The sequence below is a fragment of the Nipponia nippon genome, unplaced genomic scaffold, assembly GCF_047370975.1.
Source record: "Nipponia nippon isolate SJK-2023a ecotype South Korea unplaced genomic scaffold, ASM4737097v1 scaffold_5, whole genome shotgun sequence".
NCBI lineage: Eukaryota > Metazoa > Chordata > Aves > Pelecaniformes > Threskiornithidae > Nipponia > Nipponia nippon.
Window position 1 is genome coordinate 14412329 of NW_028262369.1, and position 21475 is coordinate 14433803.

The window sequence follows — 21475 nt, forward strand, 5'->3', positions numbered from 1 at the left end:
TTGTTATAAAAGCCAGTTAATGATATTCTTTTGATTATACCAAGGCTTGGTTTCTGAGATCATCTTACATATTTGTAATCCATCTGGAAATAGTTGTTAGGATTTTTCTGGATTAATTTTAACATAAGTGTTCATAGTTGGGGTTTTCTGTGTTTTAAATAGGTAAGTGAATTCATCCCTAGTCAGGTGTGGATTGACTGGTGTTCCACTGAGTTTGTAAATAAGTAATGATAATGATGGTATTTCAAGAATATCCTTCAGCTTTTTTTGCAGGCATTAAAGTGAATGAAGAGACACTACTAGCTGGCTTACAGTGGTTTCTGCTGGAAAAGTTTCAGAAAGGTTGTGTTTGAAGCTGCACATTCCTGGCTTTTTGCACTCTGATGGCTTTCTGTAGGAGACTGGAGCAGCTTCTGGTAGGTTTTTTGGCATTGGACTGAGCAGCATTGCTGTAAGACCCATCCTGCCAAGCTGGGGATAGTAGAATCTGGAAAAGATCCATCTGTAATGTGAACTTCCTAGGCAGGGTGGTGACTCCAGAGGAAACCTCCTACCATTCCTGCTGGCTCTCCATTAGCTGATTGAAACACCCTTCTCGGCAGTTTCAGTGATATTCTTTCCTGCTCTTCTATGAGATGCTATTTTGATACTCCATGAATTTATTCCCTGACCTTGTTGTGGTATTTCATTACTGAAAAAATGATGACAATATCTTGTGTTGGTTTTTCCATTCCTGCGCTGTGCATTATTCCTCAAAAGGGAGAATCTGGAAGTGAAGCTGTGCTTGGTGTCTCAAATAACTTTTGAAGAGTAAAATCAGAACATTATTAAAGATATGTAAGGGATGTAAAAATAAAAATACAGCTCTTGATTCTTCACTACTAATTCTCCAGTGTGAAACAGCCTCAAATGTTCTCACTTGAATGAAAAATTAACTGCCATTGTTTGTGTCGGCGGTGTTGCTCTATTTATCAGTTTGCTCTGTGACAGCAATTAAAAGGCTTGCTAGATAAGAAATTGTAGGGAAGATGTGTAGAATAAAATGATTGTTGAAGTTTTACAGTATGGTATCATCGTGCAAACTCTCCTGAAGGTTTTGCTTTCAACATATAGTTGTTGTAGCCTCAAAAAAAAAAAAATGCTTGTGTTCTCCTGTGCACTTTTAAAGAAGGTATATATGAACTAAACCAGCATTTTGATCTTCTTTGGGTTGGGCTTCTGGTATCTCTCTTCCTTTTCAGCCTTCCTGATCAGCCTAGGGGTGTTTACACTCTTCCAGCTCTGCCACCTGCTTGGCTCAGTTTCACTGGCTGCCTTTTCTTGGGATGGGCAGTGGCTGAGACCTTGCTGTTCACGAGCATGGCGAGGTGGGATGTCTGCGGAAACTGGAGGGACTGAAGAAACAAAAATAACTCTTGTGTATGTCTGTGCGCGCGTGGTGCTGGCAGGGAGAGGAATCCCAGAGTTTGCCCAAACTTTCCTGTGAACATTGCTGTCTTCAAAGGAGTTTGCCAAAATACCTATTTGAAAATGTGCCTCTGTGTGGAAGTGTTTCTCAGTGTGTGTGAACCTTGATGAAATGGCATAAAGGGAAGCCCTGTGCAACTGAGCTCAATAGAAACATTCATTACAGCTAATTTACTTGGTGCTTTTAAGAGACATAGCTATTCATAAGTTGTGGTTTTACCTGATGCTGCTGGCAGTGTTTGTTTTAAATAGATACACTTGCCTGCACACGCTCTTTGCCCATCTGAAATCTTGTCTGGCTGTGTTGGAAACCTTGTTTTAAACATGGTAATGTGCAGTGTTAGGCAAATCCCAGTGTAACCTGTGGTGCCTTCTCATTAAGCAAAAAAATCCTTTACTGTGTGTACAGTTCCAGCTAAACAGTAACAAGGAGCATAAGGAAAAGGTCTTGTCTGTGACAAAGAGAAATGGCAATTTTAATTTTTTTCTGAAGCATTGTCCTTGTTCAGTCATCTTACTGTGCTTGCTTTTCTCAAGGACAATTAGTGAATAAACTCTGGAAACACAAAGGTACTAAAAAGCACTTATTTTGCAGCATGCAGAGCCTGTGTTATCCCATCTGAGAGGACCACAAACCCACTCCTGCTCCTGCAGATGTGACCTGCCGGTTGCTATGGGAGAATTGCCATGGGTACCGGGCCGCAGGAAGCACTTGTTGGAATGCAGAAAACATTTTCTGTCTTTGTTTGGCCCTCTTGCATACAGCTGAGTGACTTTGGGTTTGAAATAATTAAGCTGAATCAAAAAAAATCGTGACTGTTCCGTTTCAGGAACTTTTGAAAATTTCCAGCCTTAGAGCATCAGCATGGTGGCTGATGTGATTTACCTGATAAAGACCAGAGCTTTTCTCAAAATGAATGAATTGCATTTCATTTTCTGAAAGGAAAAGGCAGTGTTTGGATCATGTGATACTTAAATCTGAGTCTGTGGTTACATGCTCTGTTTTTCTTATAATCTGTCATATATCTGTAACATTTCTGCTGCTATCTCTTCCTTTCCTTCCTCCCCTTGATACTTGTCCCCTCCACCTCCTCTGTGTTGGTGCTTGTGTTGCCATGGAAGGCAAGATCGGGGAACTGATCTGCCTGGCAACTTATTCCAACAAAAAAAAAAAATTATTATTTCAGCTACCTGGTTTGACCTGCTGTGCAGTTGTTTGGTTGGTACTATTGGCACGAGGATGACATTGAGAGGAAATGGCTGAGGGGAAGGAATGGTGGTGAGGGTAAAGGAAATGCCTCTTACAGCAGAGAAACAGATTTAGATTGTGTTAAAATAAATCTGCATGAGATTGAGTGCCATAATTGATATCTCTTTGGGGAGAAGATTATTTAAGGCAGAAGAAACCAGTGGGCCATCCACGTGAGCTGTAGAACTTTACCCGGTTGTCCAGTTACTCGCCCCAGCAAATCCAGGGTGACCATGGAAAGAGGAGGATTTCCAGTTAACTCGGGTGCATTTCAGGGGAAGGACAGAAAATCCTTTGAGTAATCTGGAATTATAGGCTAGCTGATGCTAATTCCACTGGATCAGATATGAAGAATTCCAGTGTGAGTGTGCCTTTACTAAAACCACGTTTACATTAGCTCTATTACAGGACCAATACCTAAGAAGCCATTAATGCCAGGGACCCCAGTACACTGAACTTGAGGTACTTGTGCATCTGCTGTAACAGGGCAGTGGAAATAGTTGCTGGTACTTTTTCTGGAAAAAGTTCCCAACAGAAGAAAACTAAAATTCATGAAGTAGGAGTAAGACCACTCTCTCTTGAATTCAACTAATTCTTTCAAACCTGTGCCCGCTCACATATGCACGCAGGCAATTTTAGTTCAGCCACGGCTGATGTATGTACTTCTTTGTATATCTGTAATGTTAAGTATGACAGTGTATATTAAATTGTGTTACAAAGCATGCAAGGCAAGTGATTTGTGAGCTCAGGGTAACTGTGAGGTTAAAAACCAGTTCTCCTGATCTAAACTCATGTTGTGACTTACAGATTAATTATGACCAAACATTTCAATGGGTTGCTCTGTCTTTTCAGCAGTGATGGAGATCACTATACTCCTTTATTTGCAGATAATCTCAGTAATTTCTAAATCTAGTTTTCCTTCAGTTATGTTAAAAATACTAATGGTGACTTTTATAGCTTTTCCTCTAATTAAACAATAGTGGATAATACCAGAGGTGTTTTTGCAGGGAGCACTGGCAGTTTGTTTCCTTGTCCTGCTGCCGTCTGGGATGTGCTTGTCTTGCTTGTCTTCAGATGGAGTTGATTCATTCCAGGAAGAACAAATGTGGATTCTGGGCTTCACCATTTACTTGCAGACCCTTTGCTTATCTCTTCTTGAATGCAACAAATGATTTTACCAACCATCACATTACAGATATTTCTCTGATGTGTGTTTGATAATGGACTTTATGGGTAGGCCTTCAGTAGGATTTCTGTGTTAAATCTGGTCTGATCAGTAGAGCAATTGAAAGGGAAGTAGCAAATGCTGAAAACTCATTACTTTAAGGCTGTGGTAACCTCCAAAATAAACCAAGCACTCTTAAAAACATGGCAGTTATGCTGCCTGTGTCCCCTAGCCTAAAGAGATGTGTAAAGAAAAGAATTATAATGACTCTTAAATTGCCATGGTGATAGGTACATGCTTGTTCTGTAATGTGTATTTAGACTTAAGAGAATAAAATGTATTTGTCTTCGTTCCTCCAGAACTCTTTTCTGTAGTCTCAGTGCAATTAACTTTTTCATTTGGAATGCAGATAGCACTAGCCAAGTGGATGATATAACTGGTTTCTTATTGGTATTGCTTACAAAGTGTTATTTAGGGAAAAAAAATTCTAGGGTAGGGAATGGAACAGGAAATGTTGGATGATTTTATTATTATTATTGTTTTATTATAAAGGAGGGGTGAATAGTACCTAATCTCCTGTGACAGCTCAGACAGCTTTCAGAGCTTGTTGTACGGTTTTGTGACATTCATTCAAACTAATATTCATTTTAATTCACTTGTGATTGAAAGGTGGTTTTGTTACTCATGTTTTTGCCCACCTTGCTGCTTCAGACAGCTGTAGTTCCAGCAAAGTAATCATTTTGAGCAAATACTTCTGATGATTACTCCCATCGGGGAGTAAGGGTCTAGTTTATTTTTGTGAAGATGGAGAAAATTGATTTGGTTGTTTTAGTTACTGAAATGGGGGAAAACCCTTCTAAATGTTTTGCAGTTTTGTTTTCTACTGGGTAATGCAGTGAGGCTTGCTGTAGAAAAGCTGAAGTTTCGAAGAGTGTTGCTTGCCCTGGGCAGAGTGCAGCATCACAAAGCAACAAATCTCGGTCAACAAATGTTCCCAGCTCAGCTGTTTTGCAGTGGTCACAGCAATTATCAGAGCCTTGTTTTTGAAGAAATGTGAATCTGAGGTGGCAGTTCTTGTCTCAGTTTGCTTATCTCCCCATGGGCAGACCTTCAGGGCTTAGATATATGTTAAGTGAAGCAAACTCTTATCTTTTTCTAACCAAATTTAATTTGATATTGGGTGCACTGGTGCCTAAACTTTCCCAGTGAGTCTTTTATGTTGTCCGAGGCACCTCCTTTCGGACTGCTTCAAAGTATTATGGGAACAGGGAGTGGATTTATGACTTAATGGGAACTTGATTTTCATAGATGCAGGCATGTGATTCTTCCCTTAGCTGATTACAGAAGATGAAGAAAAGTAGTTACAGGAGGTAATTGGGACACTTCTCTGTAGTGGCTGCTACGTACAGTACCTGCACATTGATCATGGCCTGAAATTTTGGTATATACCCTACACATTGACTGAAAGGGTGAGAAGTATCTGCCTTGCCCTCTGGTAAAATTATGTCAAGTACCTTGAAATAACTGATAATGGTAGTAGCTTGACAAAGATGACTGATGGCAAATTCTCACTTGAGCTGAGAAAACCAACAAGTTTTTGGAACTTTGTGCGTAGGAATAATACCATATCCTTCTGGGTGAATTATATGTAATTGACACAAAAAAGAAAATTGTTTCAGAGAAGTTACAGGGGACAGAGTAACAGCTGTTGTGTGGGGCTTGTCTGGGATTTTTCTTTTCTCTTTTACAAGGGTTTTTGTGGGCATCCTTGGTCAAACTTTAGCTAGTAATGACATAGTTCTGTTTTATCACAACATGTGCTGCTGTAATTAGAGCTCTGGCTGTCCAAGTTTGCTGAATCCAAGGAATTTACTGATGGTAGAGATAACGGCCTCATTCTTAAGAGTTGGGCTACTGTCCCCTCGCCTCATGTGGCAGAGGGAAGGAGTTAGGTACTGAGAGTCAGTGGTGTGGTAACAGTATCTGCAAGTTTAAAAAAAAAAAGTGGCAGTTGCAGCACATGGAGACAGTCATGCTTAACTAAGTTTTCTGAATGAAACCCCAGGACTGTGTTACTGTTCTGATTCAAATTGTGAAAAGTGTTATTGTTAATGAAGCATTTCATAAAATGCTCCTCGCTCAACCTACATCTCGGCACTGCTTGTAAAACAGATGCTACTGGTGCATTATACCTGCAACATTCAGGATTTCATACATTACGGCAAGATAAAGTAGACAAAGATGGTACCAACTTGTTGATGACAACTCATGTGTAACAGTCTTCCAGCTTACTTTTCTGGTTATTCCTTTTGCATAATAAACTGGAATGATGTTTGTGTGTGTGTATATATATGATACTATATGTTATGTTTATATTACATAATATATAAAAATGTCATTCCAGGTTTTATATATACATTTTTGTATATATATTTTATATATATGTTTCACCTTGGCTTTTTCATGATTTGTCTTCTCCATTTTGTCACTGTGCTTTTCCACGGTGTAAATGTAAAAACATAAATCCAGCATGATTACCTGTCTCTTTTAAAATCTCTTTAAATAGCCTTTTCTTGCTTTTATGCAGCAGATCTTAGCAGAAGTCATGTGATGTTGAATAGCACTCGGGGTGCTCTAACAAAGAAATCGGTGACTGTAATAGCTTCTGTTGACCCTGCTGCTATGTTTTGGCAAATGCATCTCTGTTGCCTTTGCATCTGTGAGTAAAAGGTGCTTTGAGGAGGGGGTGAATGTCTGCTTTTTATAAGGTGATGCAGGGTATGGAGTCATTTTGTTGGGTTTCTTACCTAACCTTTTTTCCTGAAGTCTGCTTTGGGCGTGACTGTTTAAAGTCTAGTGTTCCCTAGCACTTTATTTTCAGACCTTGCCTTGTGTAGGTGAAATGCTTGTGGTCACTGTCACTGTTTCACCACGTGGAGGATGCCTAATATGGTGGGGGCTGTGTTGTCAGTGTGAGGAGCTTGTCTGGGAAACTTGGAAAATCTGTCTTATATAAAACAAACAAAAAAAATTCTAGCAACATCTTTTGTATCACTGTAACAATGTGTGGCATGTGCACTCCTTCTCCTCCCCTTGGTCTCCAATGTATATATAGCATGCATTCAGCGAGTGCTGTGGAGTCTGTGAACTCAAGCATGCAGCAGGGAGCCAGCAATCCATTTTCTTTTACTTTCTCCTGCCTGTAATCTCACAAGGCAAGAATTGTTTCTACACAGTTTATGGACGTTGGGGTGTGTGTGTTTGTGTGTTTTCAGTTTCAACACAAACTAAAAAGAAGCTTTCTATTCCTGCTGCCTTGCAAGGCATCCTAGAGAAACAGGAATCCTTTCCCACAAGGAACTGAGATGTATGCAACATACTAGAACTGTGTATGAGTACAATATATATGGTTTATATGACCAGGGATCGGAGGATGTACCTGTATGTAGCCGTTTTGGAATTGAAGCAGGTTGCTTCCTGCCTGTACCAAGACACTTTGCAGACCATTAATGTACTGATCCGTAATCAGCTGGAAATTTCAGTGGTGCTTAAGAGTTGCCTCTTGGGCACCCTTGGAAATACTAGTTAACTTCATTATGCTTTTATGTTGAGTCTAATCTGTGCTTTCAGATTGACCTTTTTCTCATGATGGAAATGTTAAGCAGTAGTGGTAATTGCTATGCATCTTTGGTAGAAATCATGCAATATGGATCAAATAGTGTAACTCAGTTTAAGTAACTTGAAATGTATACAGTAATCTTAAGGAATGCATGCTTAGTTCAGCTTGGGCTGTCTGTCTTGTCCTGCTTATCTTCTGTAGAAGTATAATTCTCATAGGCTTAAATCCTGCACTAATGTGCTTCACTCCTAAATAGGACTACCTGATATAACTTGAGTTTATCTTCAAGGATAACAAGGGTACAATCAGAAAAAATTAAAACTGCTCATTAAAACTGCATTCAGGTTCAGTGTAATGAAAAGTGAGTTTCCTGTGACAAGATGATTCAGAAATCATGCTTTTCTGATTTCTCATTGACACAGTTCCCCGGTATTAGTGTGTGTATGCTGATTTGAAGCAGTGTCTTGGGCCCTGCTGTTGTTGCTGTTTGCATTACTGTGGTGGTTGTGATAGAGACTGGAACAATAACGTTAATCCCAAGCACCTTCTTACCCCTGGGGGAGGGGAGGAGTTCTTCAGGAATTTACACCATATTTTGAATTGCGTTTCCATTTCTTGGGTCCCAGGTTTTTACAGCAGTTAAAAGCCCTCTTCAGATAAATTACCCCCACCTTGGCATGGCAGTGTCAATATGGGAAGCCAGCACAGACAAGGCTGCAGAAGCCTTCTAAAGCTGTGAGCACCCTTGCATGTATCTGCTCTCTGACTTTTCTGGGACTGGTTCCTTATAAAATGGCCATGTACGTGCTAGCTAGCATAATGTGTGAAAGCTAGTTCTATGTCCTGGGTGCTGCTTCAGTGGATTGGGAAGCCTGTCTTTCTAAAAATGAAATCACAGCAGCCAACAAATTGTTCACTTGTGTAGTCAGCCCAGCCCAGCCTCTCAGATTCTTGTTCCAGTCTGAGATTGCGGGTAAGTCATGTGGCTGGATCGGATGGCTTTGGGGAAGCTCTCAAAGAAAAGCAATGTTAGACAGGCCTTTTCAGCACACATTTACTGGGTTAGTTTAGAGTTCATATTTCAGTTTGACTCATGATTTTGGAAAAGTAACAGTGAGCTTTTGTTAAGATTGCCCATGCTTGCAGACTGATGGGACTGCCTCACAGTGTTTTGGGTGCAGGTATCAACTTCTTATCTAACATTGTTACAGCATCAGTAAGTTGAGGAGATAGTTGCACCATCACCTGGAAGCAGTAACGTGTAGGAGATGTGGATCTTGCATTACTGGGTCCTTCTGAAAAGGAGGACTTAAGTGGCAGTGGAATAGAGCTCCTTACTGCTGTGAAGCTGCACTGGGGATCTTCTGGCCTCAACAGTGCTGCAAAACTGCCTTAGGGCTCTGTGCAGTCAGACCTGTTGTGATCAGCAGCAGGTTGGGATTGCAGTGAACACTGTTAAACAAGGACTGATTTGTCCTTGACTCAGATGTTGAAAAATGCTGAGCACCTGGCGTTACAGCAGAGAATTCCATCACTGTGAAAGGAAGCTCAGCTTTTCCCTGGTAAGGGCTTGAGAAATGGTGAAGCTTTGCTTGTACTGGTATTGAGCCTTAGTCCATGTGATGCTCGTTGCAAATTCATGTATTCTCTGCTTTTTTTTCTATAAGCAAATCCATGTAGCAGTATGAAAGCTTAAAATCCAGAGTGGTGGTTCAACAGTCGTGTTTCAGGTTCTTCTCACTAAGCTGTGTGCCTGCTGCTGGCAGACATTGCAAGGCATGGACACTCTGCTGTTTTGAATTGTGTGTTTGTATTGAGTCTGCAGGGAACCACGTTTAGAAGGGTTAGATAAACACAATTAGGCTGCATTGCCAGCAATGATGGTCTTATTTAATGCATTAATGAGTGCAGGTGGCAGGACCTCTGAAGTGAATTAAATGCAATGCAGACTCCTGCTGTATGTAGCAGAGCCATTGTGAATCCAAGCTGCTGAATGCTGAGCCAGCTCATTTGAGAGATGAGGTGGGAGATGGGAATGAGCTTCCTATGCCTGAATGGTAATTTTGCATTCTTCACGGCAGGTTTCTGAACATTACCTTATAGCAGAACTAGCTTGTGTGGAGGAACCAAGAGCAAAAGAGTATGTTTTTAGAGCTGTGATAGGGTGTTGCTCTGCATTTCTATCAATAGCATCATTAAGATAAAGTGGTCACAAACATGGATTTACTTGCCTGCCACCTTGTTCTGTTACCTGGTAGGATTCAATAATGCACTGCTTAAAAGAACTAGGTACAGAATACACTGGCACTTATGGTGCTGGAGCAACACTGCTGGAGTCCCTTCATTTCCTTCTATAGGCAAGATGCTGGAAGCCAGCACAATTACTGTGCTCTGCTGGCCTTTCCCATGGTGAAACCTGGTTTTTATTTCCTGCCACTTTAACCTTACTATCAGTGAAATGATCCCTGGAAAGCTTGTATTGATTGCACATTATTGTCTAATTAAAGTGCAATAAGAAGAATTGCAGAACACTCACTCTTACAGCCCTGTGCCTGTTGTAGGCACTATAAATTAGAAAGCTTTCTGTTCAAATATGGAAAATGTCAGTGCTTATTTCCTCTTGAATTTCCCAGCATCTCCTGAAGGCTACACTTGTAGATGTGTGATTATTTTTTTCCCCTAAATAACAATTGGAAAGAAGTGTTATTTTAGAGAAATGAGGCCCTATAGGCTTGCAGGGGCCCTGTTCTGACTCTGTTAGCTGTAACCCATGCTGTCTAAAGGGAGGCACTTCTAAATGAATGTATTTTAATCTGAAACCTGCTAGATGATCCTTTAGCATGATGTGCAAAGATATAAATGGGTATTAGTTATACAATATGTAGAGGCCAGTCTTTAAATAGTGCTGACTGGTCTTACCTGGAGGCTGTTTGTTGCTGTCTGGACTTTATGGCTCTTTTGCTCCATGTTGCTTGTGGTTTGATACTTTCTAGAAACTTGTATCTTCCTGAGTTACATGCAAGGAGCTAAAAAAAGATAAATCCTAGTCCTTGATATAGTACAAACTCCAGAGTATGTCATTGTAGTTCTGCATCTTGCTTAGTCATTGACTGAATACAAGGCCTTAGGGAAATCACTTAGCTTACCCAAACCTTCAGCTTGCATCTAATCACTAGTTGATACATGATACACTATGATACATATACAGAGATTTGTGAATGATCAGTAATTCTGCCCAGGGCTCTGGGCGGAAAGATGCTATAGATAATGATGGACTTCTATACTATAAATGAATTAGTGATTCACCAGCTGCATACAAAAGCACTTAAATACGTTTAGTATCATGTGTGTAACTGACTTTTCCCTTTCTTTCCCTTATAGATGTACTTTCCGATTCCCTAGCACGGTTATAAAGATCCAGTTCACATCTTTGTATCATAAAGAGGAAGCAAAAGAGGAAGCCTCATCACCTCCCCTTCGGCCACTTTATCCTCAAATATCACCTCTGAAGATCCACATCCCGGAGCCGGATCTCCGGAGTGTGGTCAGTCCCCTCCCGTCCCCCACAGGCACTATCAGGTAAGATGTTACCTATCCAAAGTGTGCTCTCTGGAAAAGGTGTTCAACAACAGTCTGTCAGCCCTGTGTTGTTTGTCTGGTATACTTGGTGCATGAAATATCCCATTAAAAAAAAACAACCCTGTTAAATATCTGCTGTTCAAATTATGGAAGACTGTTAAAAACTGGTTATGGTGGTTAGAAGTAGGGCACAAGGGTTTTGTTTAAGAGCTGAAAGGGTTGGGGGGAAAAAACTTGAGTCTCAGTTTCACACTATAGAATTACTAGTCTATCTTTGGCAGTGGAATTAGAAATATCTGTCAAGAGCTACCTATATGCATGCAGAAGAGAAAGCAGGCAAGTATTTTCTATGTTAGGACTGCATGTTTTATTTTTATCTCAATAATATTCTGTTGTTGCTGGGTGGTGCCAGTGTTATCTGAAGTTAGGGACAAGGGTGGCCATTGGCATGTGTTTTCCTGGGAATAGAAGGAAATGGGGATAGGATGCTGACCGTGTACTGAGGGGCTATAGCAATCTGAATGTACATCTGTGCGAGTATCCTGTTTTGTAAATTATCAGATTCATGAATGTGCAGTAGAAAAAACCTGAACATCAAGTTACTGTCTGGAATATTTTCTTTCCTCTTTTCTCGGCAGAGTTGATGTTATGGAGTTGCAGTAATCTATCTTAACATTAAAGCTGTTACTTGAAGTATAATAAATTTTATAAAGTAAAGTAGCCTCATGGTATAGGATGATGTATTAGAGTTTTAAAAAGTGCAGGCCTCAGAATAGCAAGAGTGTACCAGGTAATAGTAATAGCCTTCAGTTTGTTTTCTTGTCCGTACATTTGTAAAAAGGTATGATACACAAACATCTTCTGACAGTTAGCACTAATTCAGTGAGTAGTATTCAAATTTACGTGGCTGAGAACGACTTCAATGTCACAATAAGCCAGTTTGGTTTTGCATAGATCTGGAGGTGCTTGCTTGTTTGGGTTTTTCCCCTAGTCTTGCAGAGCCGCACAGATGTGCAGTGCAGATATTCTAGAAAGAGGGGGCTGGAGGTAGCTGTGGTTTTAGTCCTCTGTTCAGGCACTGCTTTTAGTTTATATTTAACCTTCTCTTTTTAGATGAAGCTTGTTGCTGGGAGGGGAGGGGGATGGTTTCTTTGCCAACATATGGTAGTTAGTTTCCATTCAGTCATCTTGCGCAAAGCAGCACAGTGTGGTTTGTGTTACTAACAGAGGCTGTATCTTTTGACTCTGGCGTATGCCTGCAACTGATATTTGACTCTCTGAGAATGTTTCTTTTGCATAAGGAGAAAGTGGAAATAGTAGTGTTGAATTGTGCTCGGCCCCTAACGGAGTGTTTAATAAGGATGATTAATGATTGCATCCGTTTGTCTTGAGCAGAAACTAATCCAGCCAAGTCTTCAGAAAACCTCAAAAGACATCTGAGGTTTCACTTGCCAAACCCCTTTCGTTTCCGAGTTCCTCTTACAGAGGAGGGGCTGACACGTTTATAAACATCCCTGCTCAGCCCCTTCAACCTTCTCTCCCCTGGCAGGGTCTTGCAGCTCTCGTACCCTGTGGGCCAGGCTTTGGGAAGTGATTTGGGTGTTTCTGCCTGAGAAAGGGAATGCTCTTCAGGGAGCATGTAGCTATGCATTCTGGCCATCTGGCTTTCAGGGCAGCTCTCTGCTATCTTGGTGGCTTCACAGCAGTGGATGAGGCTGGCACAGTGTCCTCTCCCCCTTCCCAAGGGCAGGTCTGGGAGGGCTGGTGGGAGCTCAGTGTGGGACCCACACCCTCTCCCATCTCTGGCTCCTGGAGGTGGTTGCATGAGCTGGCCTCTCCTCCTCCTCCTCCCTCTCCCCCTTCTAGTATTTACTTTCCTAATTTGGTGCGTTTGCCTCGCTCCTCCCTGATTGGCCCATGGAAAATTATTGCAGTTTGGAAATCCTGGGCAGGGTGAAATTTCCTGTTTGGAAAGTGGCTCCTGGCCCCCTTTTCCTGCCTCCGCCCCGGTGCGAGGCAGGGTCTGTACCTGCGCTCCCACCACCGGATCCAGCCCTGCCCTCCTGACCCTCGGCCCTGCTTTGCCTCCCTGTTTACCTTGCAGCTTGCTTCCCTGCAGGTTCCCCCCCTGCAAGCTTTTGGGTTTTTTCCAGCCTATTTATTTTTCCTCTGCAAAGTGCAACCGCCTAGAGAGGGAATGAGCTTTAGTTAAACAAAACCAAACCTGCCACCCTCAGCAGCTTTGCAAAGCAAGATTCCTGCTTACTCCTAGGGAGAAATGTGTCCACTGTTTTTCTAGCTAGGTGGTTTGTCTCCAGGAGGGGCCATTTGTAGAATTCTGTTGTACGGCTTTAAGGGAAAATGTTGGTTGGCGGCATGCTGTGAGGCTTACACACAGGCATGGCTTATTTCTTCCTGCTTTGAGTTCAAAATTCTTTTTCAAAAAAAGTCAGACTTGCATGTTCCAAAAAGGAAAAGGCCACTGTGGTTGTAAGAAATTGGTAGAAGCAGCCTTCCATTTTACACAACATAAGAAAGGGCACAGTAGCAGCAAATCTCTTCTCAATAGATTCAAGGCATTGAAAAGCTGTGTGAAAACCATGTGTAGTTTGGTTAAATTTGGCTCTGCCTGTTGGGAGATAAAACTGATTCACAGTTTCTAGAGTTAAGGGACGGTCTTTCAGTATGTGGCTTTAAGGTTCTGCAGCTTGCACTTGGAGGATCCTCTTTGGGTGACACTGGTGACATGAAGTTCCTCACCTGTGCTACAAACACTTAGCTTTGCCTGGTTTTGCTGTAAGTCCATGATATCTACATGAATGTTAGTCTGTATATGTGTTGCAATCTAGTCCCCAGAGTGGCTTGTGTTTGGATTACAAACAGATCCACAGAGACAAGGTGTGATGTAGGAGCCTATTCCTGGTCTCAAAGTCATGATGAGTTGGAGTTTAGATTTAGCGTTTAGTTTTCCTTTTATTATCTGCCAGTTGGTGTTAAAGACCCTGTAGTAGTAACTTAGCTCAGTTTTCCAAATAGCATCTCTCTCCAGCACTGCCCCTCAGGATTAGGTTTTTTAGTATTTGTGAAAATGAAATTTTCTCTGTTCGTGCTTCCCTATTATAAACAGCAATTATGTTCTCACTGAGATCTATCTATCTATCTATTTATATATATAAAAAGCTACAATAAAGAAATACTAAATGCTACACTATGGAGGTCAGTATTGTTATTCATATTTCACAGCTTCTACTTCTGGCTTATCTCTACACCAGAATGACTGTGGGCTTGAACACTGTCTTGTTTGTTTTGTTTTTTTCACTGAGAGGGCATGGATAGTCAGCTCACATACAGTCTTTATCAGTAAAAACAAAAAATCTTTGACATGTAGGAAGAAGAGCCCTTAGAATCCTGTGAGAACCACTGCTTGAAAAGTGTCTGGTGAGGTTCTCTGCTAATAGCTAAACTGGTACATGTTTGTGTGTGGACCCAAATTTGTGTTTTAATTGTTAGTACTTAATGTGCCTGCCCATGTTTGGCCATTGCTAGAAGGGTTGATATCTAGTTTACAATTAAATTAATGGTATTAATAATGAAAGATCAGCTGGTATCCTTCTGCATCTTTTGTTTTAGAAGCTTGATTAGTAAACCAGAAGATGTGAGCTGAATTGCCAGGGTTTCATAAGATATATTCTTTAAACCTCTTTTCCTTTTTTCCTTATTTTCACTAGTCAAAATTAGTTCAGTAACATGTTGTGTGCTCTGATAGTGGATTACTCAGGCCTGTACTCCAGAACTGCAGTTATCTTGGCTTAGCCACCAACTTGTTTTGTGGCCTTTAACACGTCATTTAAATTCATTGTCTAATTTTTATGCATGTATAGTGTAATTATTACTTTCCAAGAGTGTGTAGTAGATAAATTATGTATTGAGCTTTTATTCCATAAAGCATGACAGAAGAGTGCGGGGGGGGGGGGGGGTAGCCATGTTATAGTAGACGTGCAAATGCTGGCTATGCTTTGATTCAGACTTGGCTTGGAAAAAGGGAGAGCTTTTTAATAGACTGTAGGACAGCCGTACAACACTGTTTCAGAACACTTGGGATTTAGTCTGAACTTGCACATTTCCTCTAAAGGTATGTAGTGGGAAGCTGAATGAACCCTGACTTCAGTGGATGCATAAATATTGCCTGCTGAATTTCATTCAGACTTTCCTTCTTCCTATAGCTCTATTAGCTGTTTAACTGAAAAGCTGGTGAAGAGCTCCAAGGCAGGTTTTTTTGCAGGCTCTTTTGCATTCTCTGTTATCCATTACTTCCTGCATTTAGGCAGAATATACAGCTCAGGTAACTCCCACAATTGGACAGACCGGTGATTATTTTTAATCACCCTTGTCTCCAAACCCCAAGCCAACTAGTGTGATGCATATACATCATGTAAGAAAAGCAACAATCTATACTGGGCTTGGGAGTTCCTACGCCTGTTTATTTCAGATAATGGACCATGTGCTAGAGGAGATGTGCCAAGCCATGTGCTGGAGGAAAGGTTGCAAATGTCACCAGCTACACAAGCAGTTCCTCTTCCCCTGATCCGTATAAAATGTTCACTGAATCCATGGTCAGAGTGAGCTCACTTCCTTTTGAAGAGGGGAACCACTGGAGCACAGACAAGTAGTAAGAATTTCAACTTTTGTGGATAGCTAACTTTCTCTCACTGTGGCTTGTTCGACAGCTTTTTCTTCAGTGTTAGGCAAGCAGGGTAGCTCGCAGATTTTCTCCTTTCACATCAAAATCCAGCTTGGTTTGGCAGTCTCAATACTTGTGATTTTTTCTGAAACCTGTCTGAAACATGCAAGGACTTGCCTTTCTTTGAGTTACGATTTTGGGGCTAGGCCGGGGAAGGAGAGAGCAGCAGAGGATTCTCACCCATTGCTGCTGATTGGTGTATCGTGGAAATGCTCGTTTCGCAAGCCAAAGTGCTGTACTTTGAACTGATTCTTGCTTATTGCACATAAAAAGCGTCCCTGTATCTTTTGGTGCCCCTTTTTGCAGGCTCATGAAATGGAATATAGGGGTAGTCTGAGGTTTGTGGCATTTCTCTAACCATAGTCCTCGTGTGCAGGGCAACACACCTCCAATTTGCATTTGAGGAGGAGACTAGGGAAGATTTTAAGAAACCGGGATTCTCCCTTTGTACTCAATAGGGGCTTAAAAAAATTGCCTATTCAGACAGGAATCTGTATATTGGCAGTGTTGCCAAGGTTGTAACTCTTTTATCACTGCTATGTCTCTTGTACCTGCTTCACAAATGTGCACTTAGGTGTTTTTTAAAGGCACTGCCCATGTGCATATCCTAAACCACAAAGTTGAAGAGATGGGGTTTTTCCTCTTTAGCAATGCAGATTCTGAGTCAGGTGAACAATTTTATGTGGCATCCCAGGTAAATTTTTCCTCTATGTCATAGAGAGGATAGGTGCTTTATCCACATACCTGGCTTAAATTAAGCCTCTATAGCTTGATCCCTACAGATATCTTTCTCGCAGAGAAGAATGAAATTAAGTAATAGGGCAACTTTCCTGCGTTCGGGTACTGGCTCTCCTTCTGGGGAAACTGGCACTGGAGTTCAGGAGTGTTTCTGTTCTCAGCTTGTTCATAGACTTGTAATATGACCATAAATATATCATTTAACCACTTGTTGCTTCATTTCCCCTCCCCCCCCCCCCCCGTCTGTAGAATGTGGCTAGTATTGAGAGAACCTGGAGATTTTTTACGTAAGAATCTATATGTGGAATCTCTATATGTGCTCAGGCAACAGATCCCTAGAGGCTAGTATTCTGCCTCAGTCGGGTATCTTTGGGATAATATAAGAACACAAAAAATATACAGTAATGCTAACTTATGTGCAGTCCGCCTCCACCATTTTCTTGGAGCAGGGACTTCCGGACCATCTGTCTAATAAAGTCCCTGATGGATTCCCTGTCTTCCTCCTTTCCCCAAGAACTTGTATAATGGCCTTTTGCATTCACATAGACTTTTAGCATCAGTCATGTCATTCCACAGTGTAAGTACAAACATAGAAGCAGTTTCTGTTGTTTTGAACATGCTGCTTAGTTTCATTTTGTGTTCACCATCTCTTCTATTGGAAGAGGCCAGGAGCTGAACACCTCTTCTTGGCTTTGTTTTTATAGGCTCTGTCACCTTACATCTCCGCTTCTGTCTTAAACTACTTGTTTCCTGGATGGAATCTATTCTGTATCTCTGATCATCCTAGTTATCCCTGTCAGTACCTTCTCTGGATCTGCTGTATCCTTCTGGTTTTTGAAATCGGAAGAGACGAGCAACACGGTGTCCTGGGTGTGGACACACTATGCACACAGTGGTACATCCTATTTTTGCACTGTTAAAGCAAACTGATTTTGGACATTCCAGCAGAAATGCAGTAAGATGTACATATTCTTCAATATCTGGCATTTAAAGACTTAATAGTTGCTGGAAAGTGCTGTGAACTTAAGAGGCTAGATTCTTGTCGGCAGGAGTTGAAAGTGAATCGTGATGCTACAAAGACTTGTTATATTCTCAATAGCCAGAAGTTAAGGCCTGTGTCTAAAAGGCATTCTGCCCCTTACATGGGTGAATGTCTTGCAGACGCTGCATTCAGCCCTCCTCTTTCTGTCCTTCCAGCTGAAGAAGGGTTAAGCATTAAATGGAAAACAGGCTGCAAAGGACCAATGTGATTCAGCACGTGGTTGTAGTCTGATTCTAAAGCTGAGTCTCAGCATGGTATTTGGCTGCCACTGCGGCTCAGTGGCTGCCTGCAGTCAGTGTTTCATGTTGAGATGTTGAATCCTCAGTCAATATCAAAGATCTTTGGGGCTTGGGGTGTTAACCGTGGTGCCATGGGATTAAGAGTGTGGGTAACTGCAGCTGGTTTGCTTACATGCTGTGTGTGTCTTTCAATGGTATAAAACACTTGCTTCCTCTCCAAAATGCCCTCTTCTGTAATAGACAAGCTTAGCCCAAATTAGCTTGGGTTGCTGGTAAGCTAAGATTGCCTGCATGGACAGTAAGCATGGATCACAGCAGGAAGTTAGGATGTCTGAGAGCTGGGTGAAATTGCAAACCTAGCTGTAGCTTTTCACAGTAAAAGGTTATAGTATCAAAATGGATTAAGTTATCTCCAAGTATTGATGCAATATTAATATCCAACAAATCGTAATCACTGTCCCCACACTTGCTTTTTGTTTTATAGCACAAACAGGTGTTTGTAGGGAAAAGTCTTTGTTCTGTAATATTTTTAAAGGGGGTGTGAGTGCATCCAAGTGTCCCCGGCCAGCCCTGGCTCTGGGTGGCGAGGAGAATTCCAGGAACTCTAGGAAACTGATGTCACTGCATTGTGTTTGCTTGTTTTCTTTTGACTGCACTAATGTTTAATTTTAACTTAACCCTCAGAGGAGTATTTTTAGTAAAACTGTTTCTTCACTCCTTCTGTCCCATGTTGGGGGGGGGGGGGGGGAACAGATTGTGCCTCCTTGATTTTTCCAGTAGTCAGCTCTTTGTCCCTTCCTTCGGAAGAGCTCTCTGATGTTGACTGAGAGCTTGAACGCTTAGCAGCATGTGTTACCCTGTCTCTTTGCATGGACTGGCTAAAAGTTTGTATCTGTTCTGTACTCCTGTCTCTTGATTTGATCATTGATCCAGGCTGAAAGGAGGCAGGTCTACCTGGGCAGAAGTGCTTTGTTCTGGTAAAAGAATAATACCTCTTCCAAATCTTCGGCTACTGCTGTGGCTGTCCCATGGGACAGCTGCTTCTTTAGGGGACTATCGGGTTCTTCAGTGACTATCTACTGGGAGAGACTGGCTTTTCCAAAAGTCAACAACACTTTAGGTTGGAGAGGCTTTGTCAGCACTCAAGAGAATCACAGCCCTATACAGTAAGGGTTTCTCCCTTTGTTGTTGTTGTTTTTTTTTTTTAAATAGCAAGATATCATACTTAAAACTCACTATCAGTCTCAGAAGGTAAAATGTGAACAGCAAAATCTGGGCTACTTGGTCTGCTGATCTTGAATTGAATCATTTCTTGTCTGAACTGCATGGGACAATCTTCGAAGCCATACTAGTTTTATTTATTAAAAAAAAAAGCAAAGAAGTACAGCTTTGTGCAGAGCATGGATTTACTTGAACTTTTCTCTTTTTCCATATCCTTGACCTGAGTTTTGGCTGCTGTCTCTGTGATTTGCTGTTCATTTCTGCAGACAAAAAACAAAATCAGAAAACTGTTTCATCCTATTCCATTCCTAGTCCATGTGTTACAATAATTGCTTGGGTGCCAAACACATAAAGATTAAAAGAATTGCCATGGTTTTAGTTTGTCATTGTTTCATGTATGAAAATGACTTTCATTTGTAATTATCTACACATTATAAGAAGTGTGTATGTGGAGAAGCTATTGAAAAACTACAGCGAAATAATTAAATTCACACCAGCTCCCCATGTGAATACTAAGACATCAAGAGTGTCTTCTATGGTTTAGCATTATCCACTTCCATGTTTTGAGCCCATTGTGGAATAGAGAACTTCGATTCATTTTCCTGCACAGACAGGTCGTCTGCTTTTTGAAAGACTAGGTAAGAAATGCCTTTATCTCTGGCAAAGGGAGATTTATACATATGGGCTCATCAGCATTATATACCTTGCACCTCCTGAAAGCTTCACCTCGTTGCTGCACTTCTGAACAGCATCACCCATTAGTGCCAAGGACTATTGATGGGTGCTGAAAGGGTTACCGGGTGCTGTGCAACACTTCATATAGCTAGTATATGGGAGATGGGTGAGCTTGGGTTTCCTGTTGAAAGGGTTTGTTGTGGCTGAATATTTCTGTTGCCTTTTCCCTCTCCCCCGGGCCCCCCATCCTGTAATTCACTTTTCAAAGAAACCAGTCTCGGTTGTGCTGAGCTCAGCACTGCAGCCATTTGCAAAGACGCCACAAGGAGAAGCAGCGTGTCTCAGTTTACAGCCTGGACTGTGGTAGGAAACCATCATTCCTTACGCTTTCAGATTGCTTATGCACCGAAGGTATTGCCCATTGAGCAAACAAGGGTTGTCTCACTGTTTCCTCTCCATCCACATGTGGGGGGGGAAGCTATTTAGGCAGTCACCTTTTTGAGGAAGGGGCAGTGTTCTGTGGGTTTTTTTTGTGCAGCGTTTAGCACAGTGCTGCAATGAGTGCCAGTTACTACATTTGTGTCAGGGTTAGCCCTGCTGTGGGGCATTTGACTGGTAAGGGGATTGTTTATGCTAGTTTACTGAATTCTGGTTCCCAGCTGTGGGCTTCAATTTACATCTTTTCATACAATTTCAACTGCTTGTTTTGCTATGTAAATCTTCTGTGTATTGTTTTGCTTTCTTGTTTGCTGTTTCTCTGCTCTTACATAGAAGACGTGGGATCCTGGGATTTGGCTATGTGTTGTGCTGCTCTGGCTTTGCACCCCTGAATGCCAGACAGCACAGAACAGAGGAGAGACAGAAAAAGGGAACTTCAGATTCCCAGACTCATCCATCTCCTCCTGTCCTTCCAACCCTGCAAATCAAGGATGTGTGATCCCCAGACAAGCCTTTCTGATTAGTTCTCATCTTGTAGCACTCACTTCTGTGTGCCTGAGTGGTGCTACAAGTTACAGCGACCTTTTATTTGTTTGTAGCTTTTTATCAGCTTTAGCATGGCTTTCTTGCTCAGTAGTTGTTCCTGTAATGCCATCTTGTGGAGGCCCTGGGACTATAAATGTGTCTTTTCCCCATGCTAGCAAAGCTGATGAGTGAGCTACCTTCTGTGTTGCATACTAGTGATTGCAGCTCCGTTTTGTTACTGTGTTTGTGTGCTGGTGAACCAAGGAAATCCCTGTCTCTAGCTGGTGGCGCTGAGTAGGGTATGGTCTTCTGAAGCTCGTGTTGTGTTAGACAGGAACCTTCATGGCAGATGCCTACACTGGGTGCTTTAACTATTATACTGTAAAAGAACATTGCCCGTATCTGTTAGAAGGATTGATTAAATATTACCTGTGTTATAAGGACAGTGGTGTGTTGTTCATTCACAAGTTATAATAGCAAGCTATTTATTTATTTAAGTACTCATTCGTGATACACTGTATGTTGTTTTAAGTCCCACATTGTTTTAAGTGCTTCTCTAAACACAGAGGAGTTGTTTAATACTTTGAGAATCTGCTGTCTTGTGATTGCAGAAAGGTGTGGGGGGGGGGGGGTGTCAGGATTTTGTAGAAATTCCAGTTTTATCTGACTTCTTTTTTCTCAGTCTGTCTGGGCTTTGGATAAGCCACAGGAGCAAAAAATAAGTCCAGTGCATATCTGCTTTTCAGTGACCTAGGAGCTTTACTGTACCTTAGAGAG

At 41.6% G+C, this 21475-nt stretch overlaps 1 protein-coding gene across 1 annotated transcript in view; it reads left to right on the forward strand.

Moving 5' to 3' along the window:
* Window positions 1-21475, forward strand: part of FOXK1 (forkhead box K1) — a 57419-nt gene that overhangs the window by 15486 nt on the left and 20458 nt on the right. The window contains exon 2 of the mRNA XM_087732858.1: window positions 10882-11079. Coding sequence (XP_087588984.1) covers window positions 10882-11079 — 198 coding nt within the window. The remainder of the gene's footprint in view (window positions 1-10881; window positions 11080-21475) is intronic.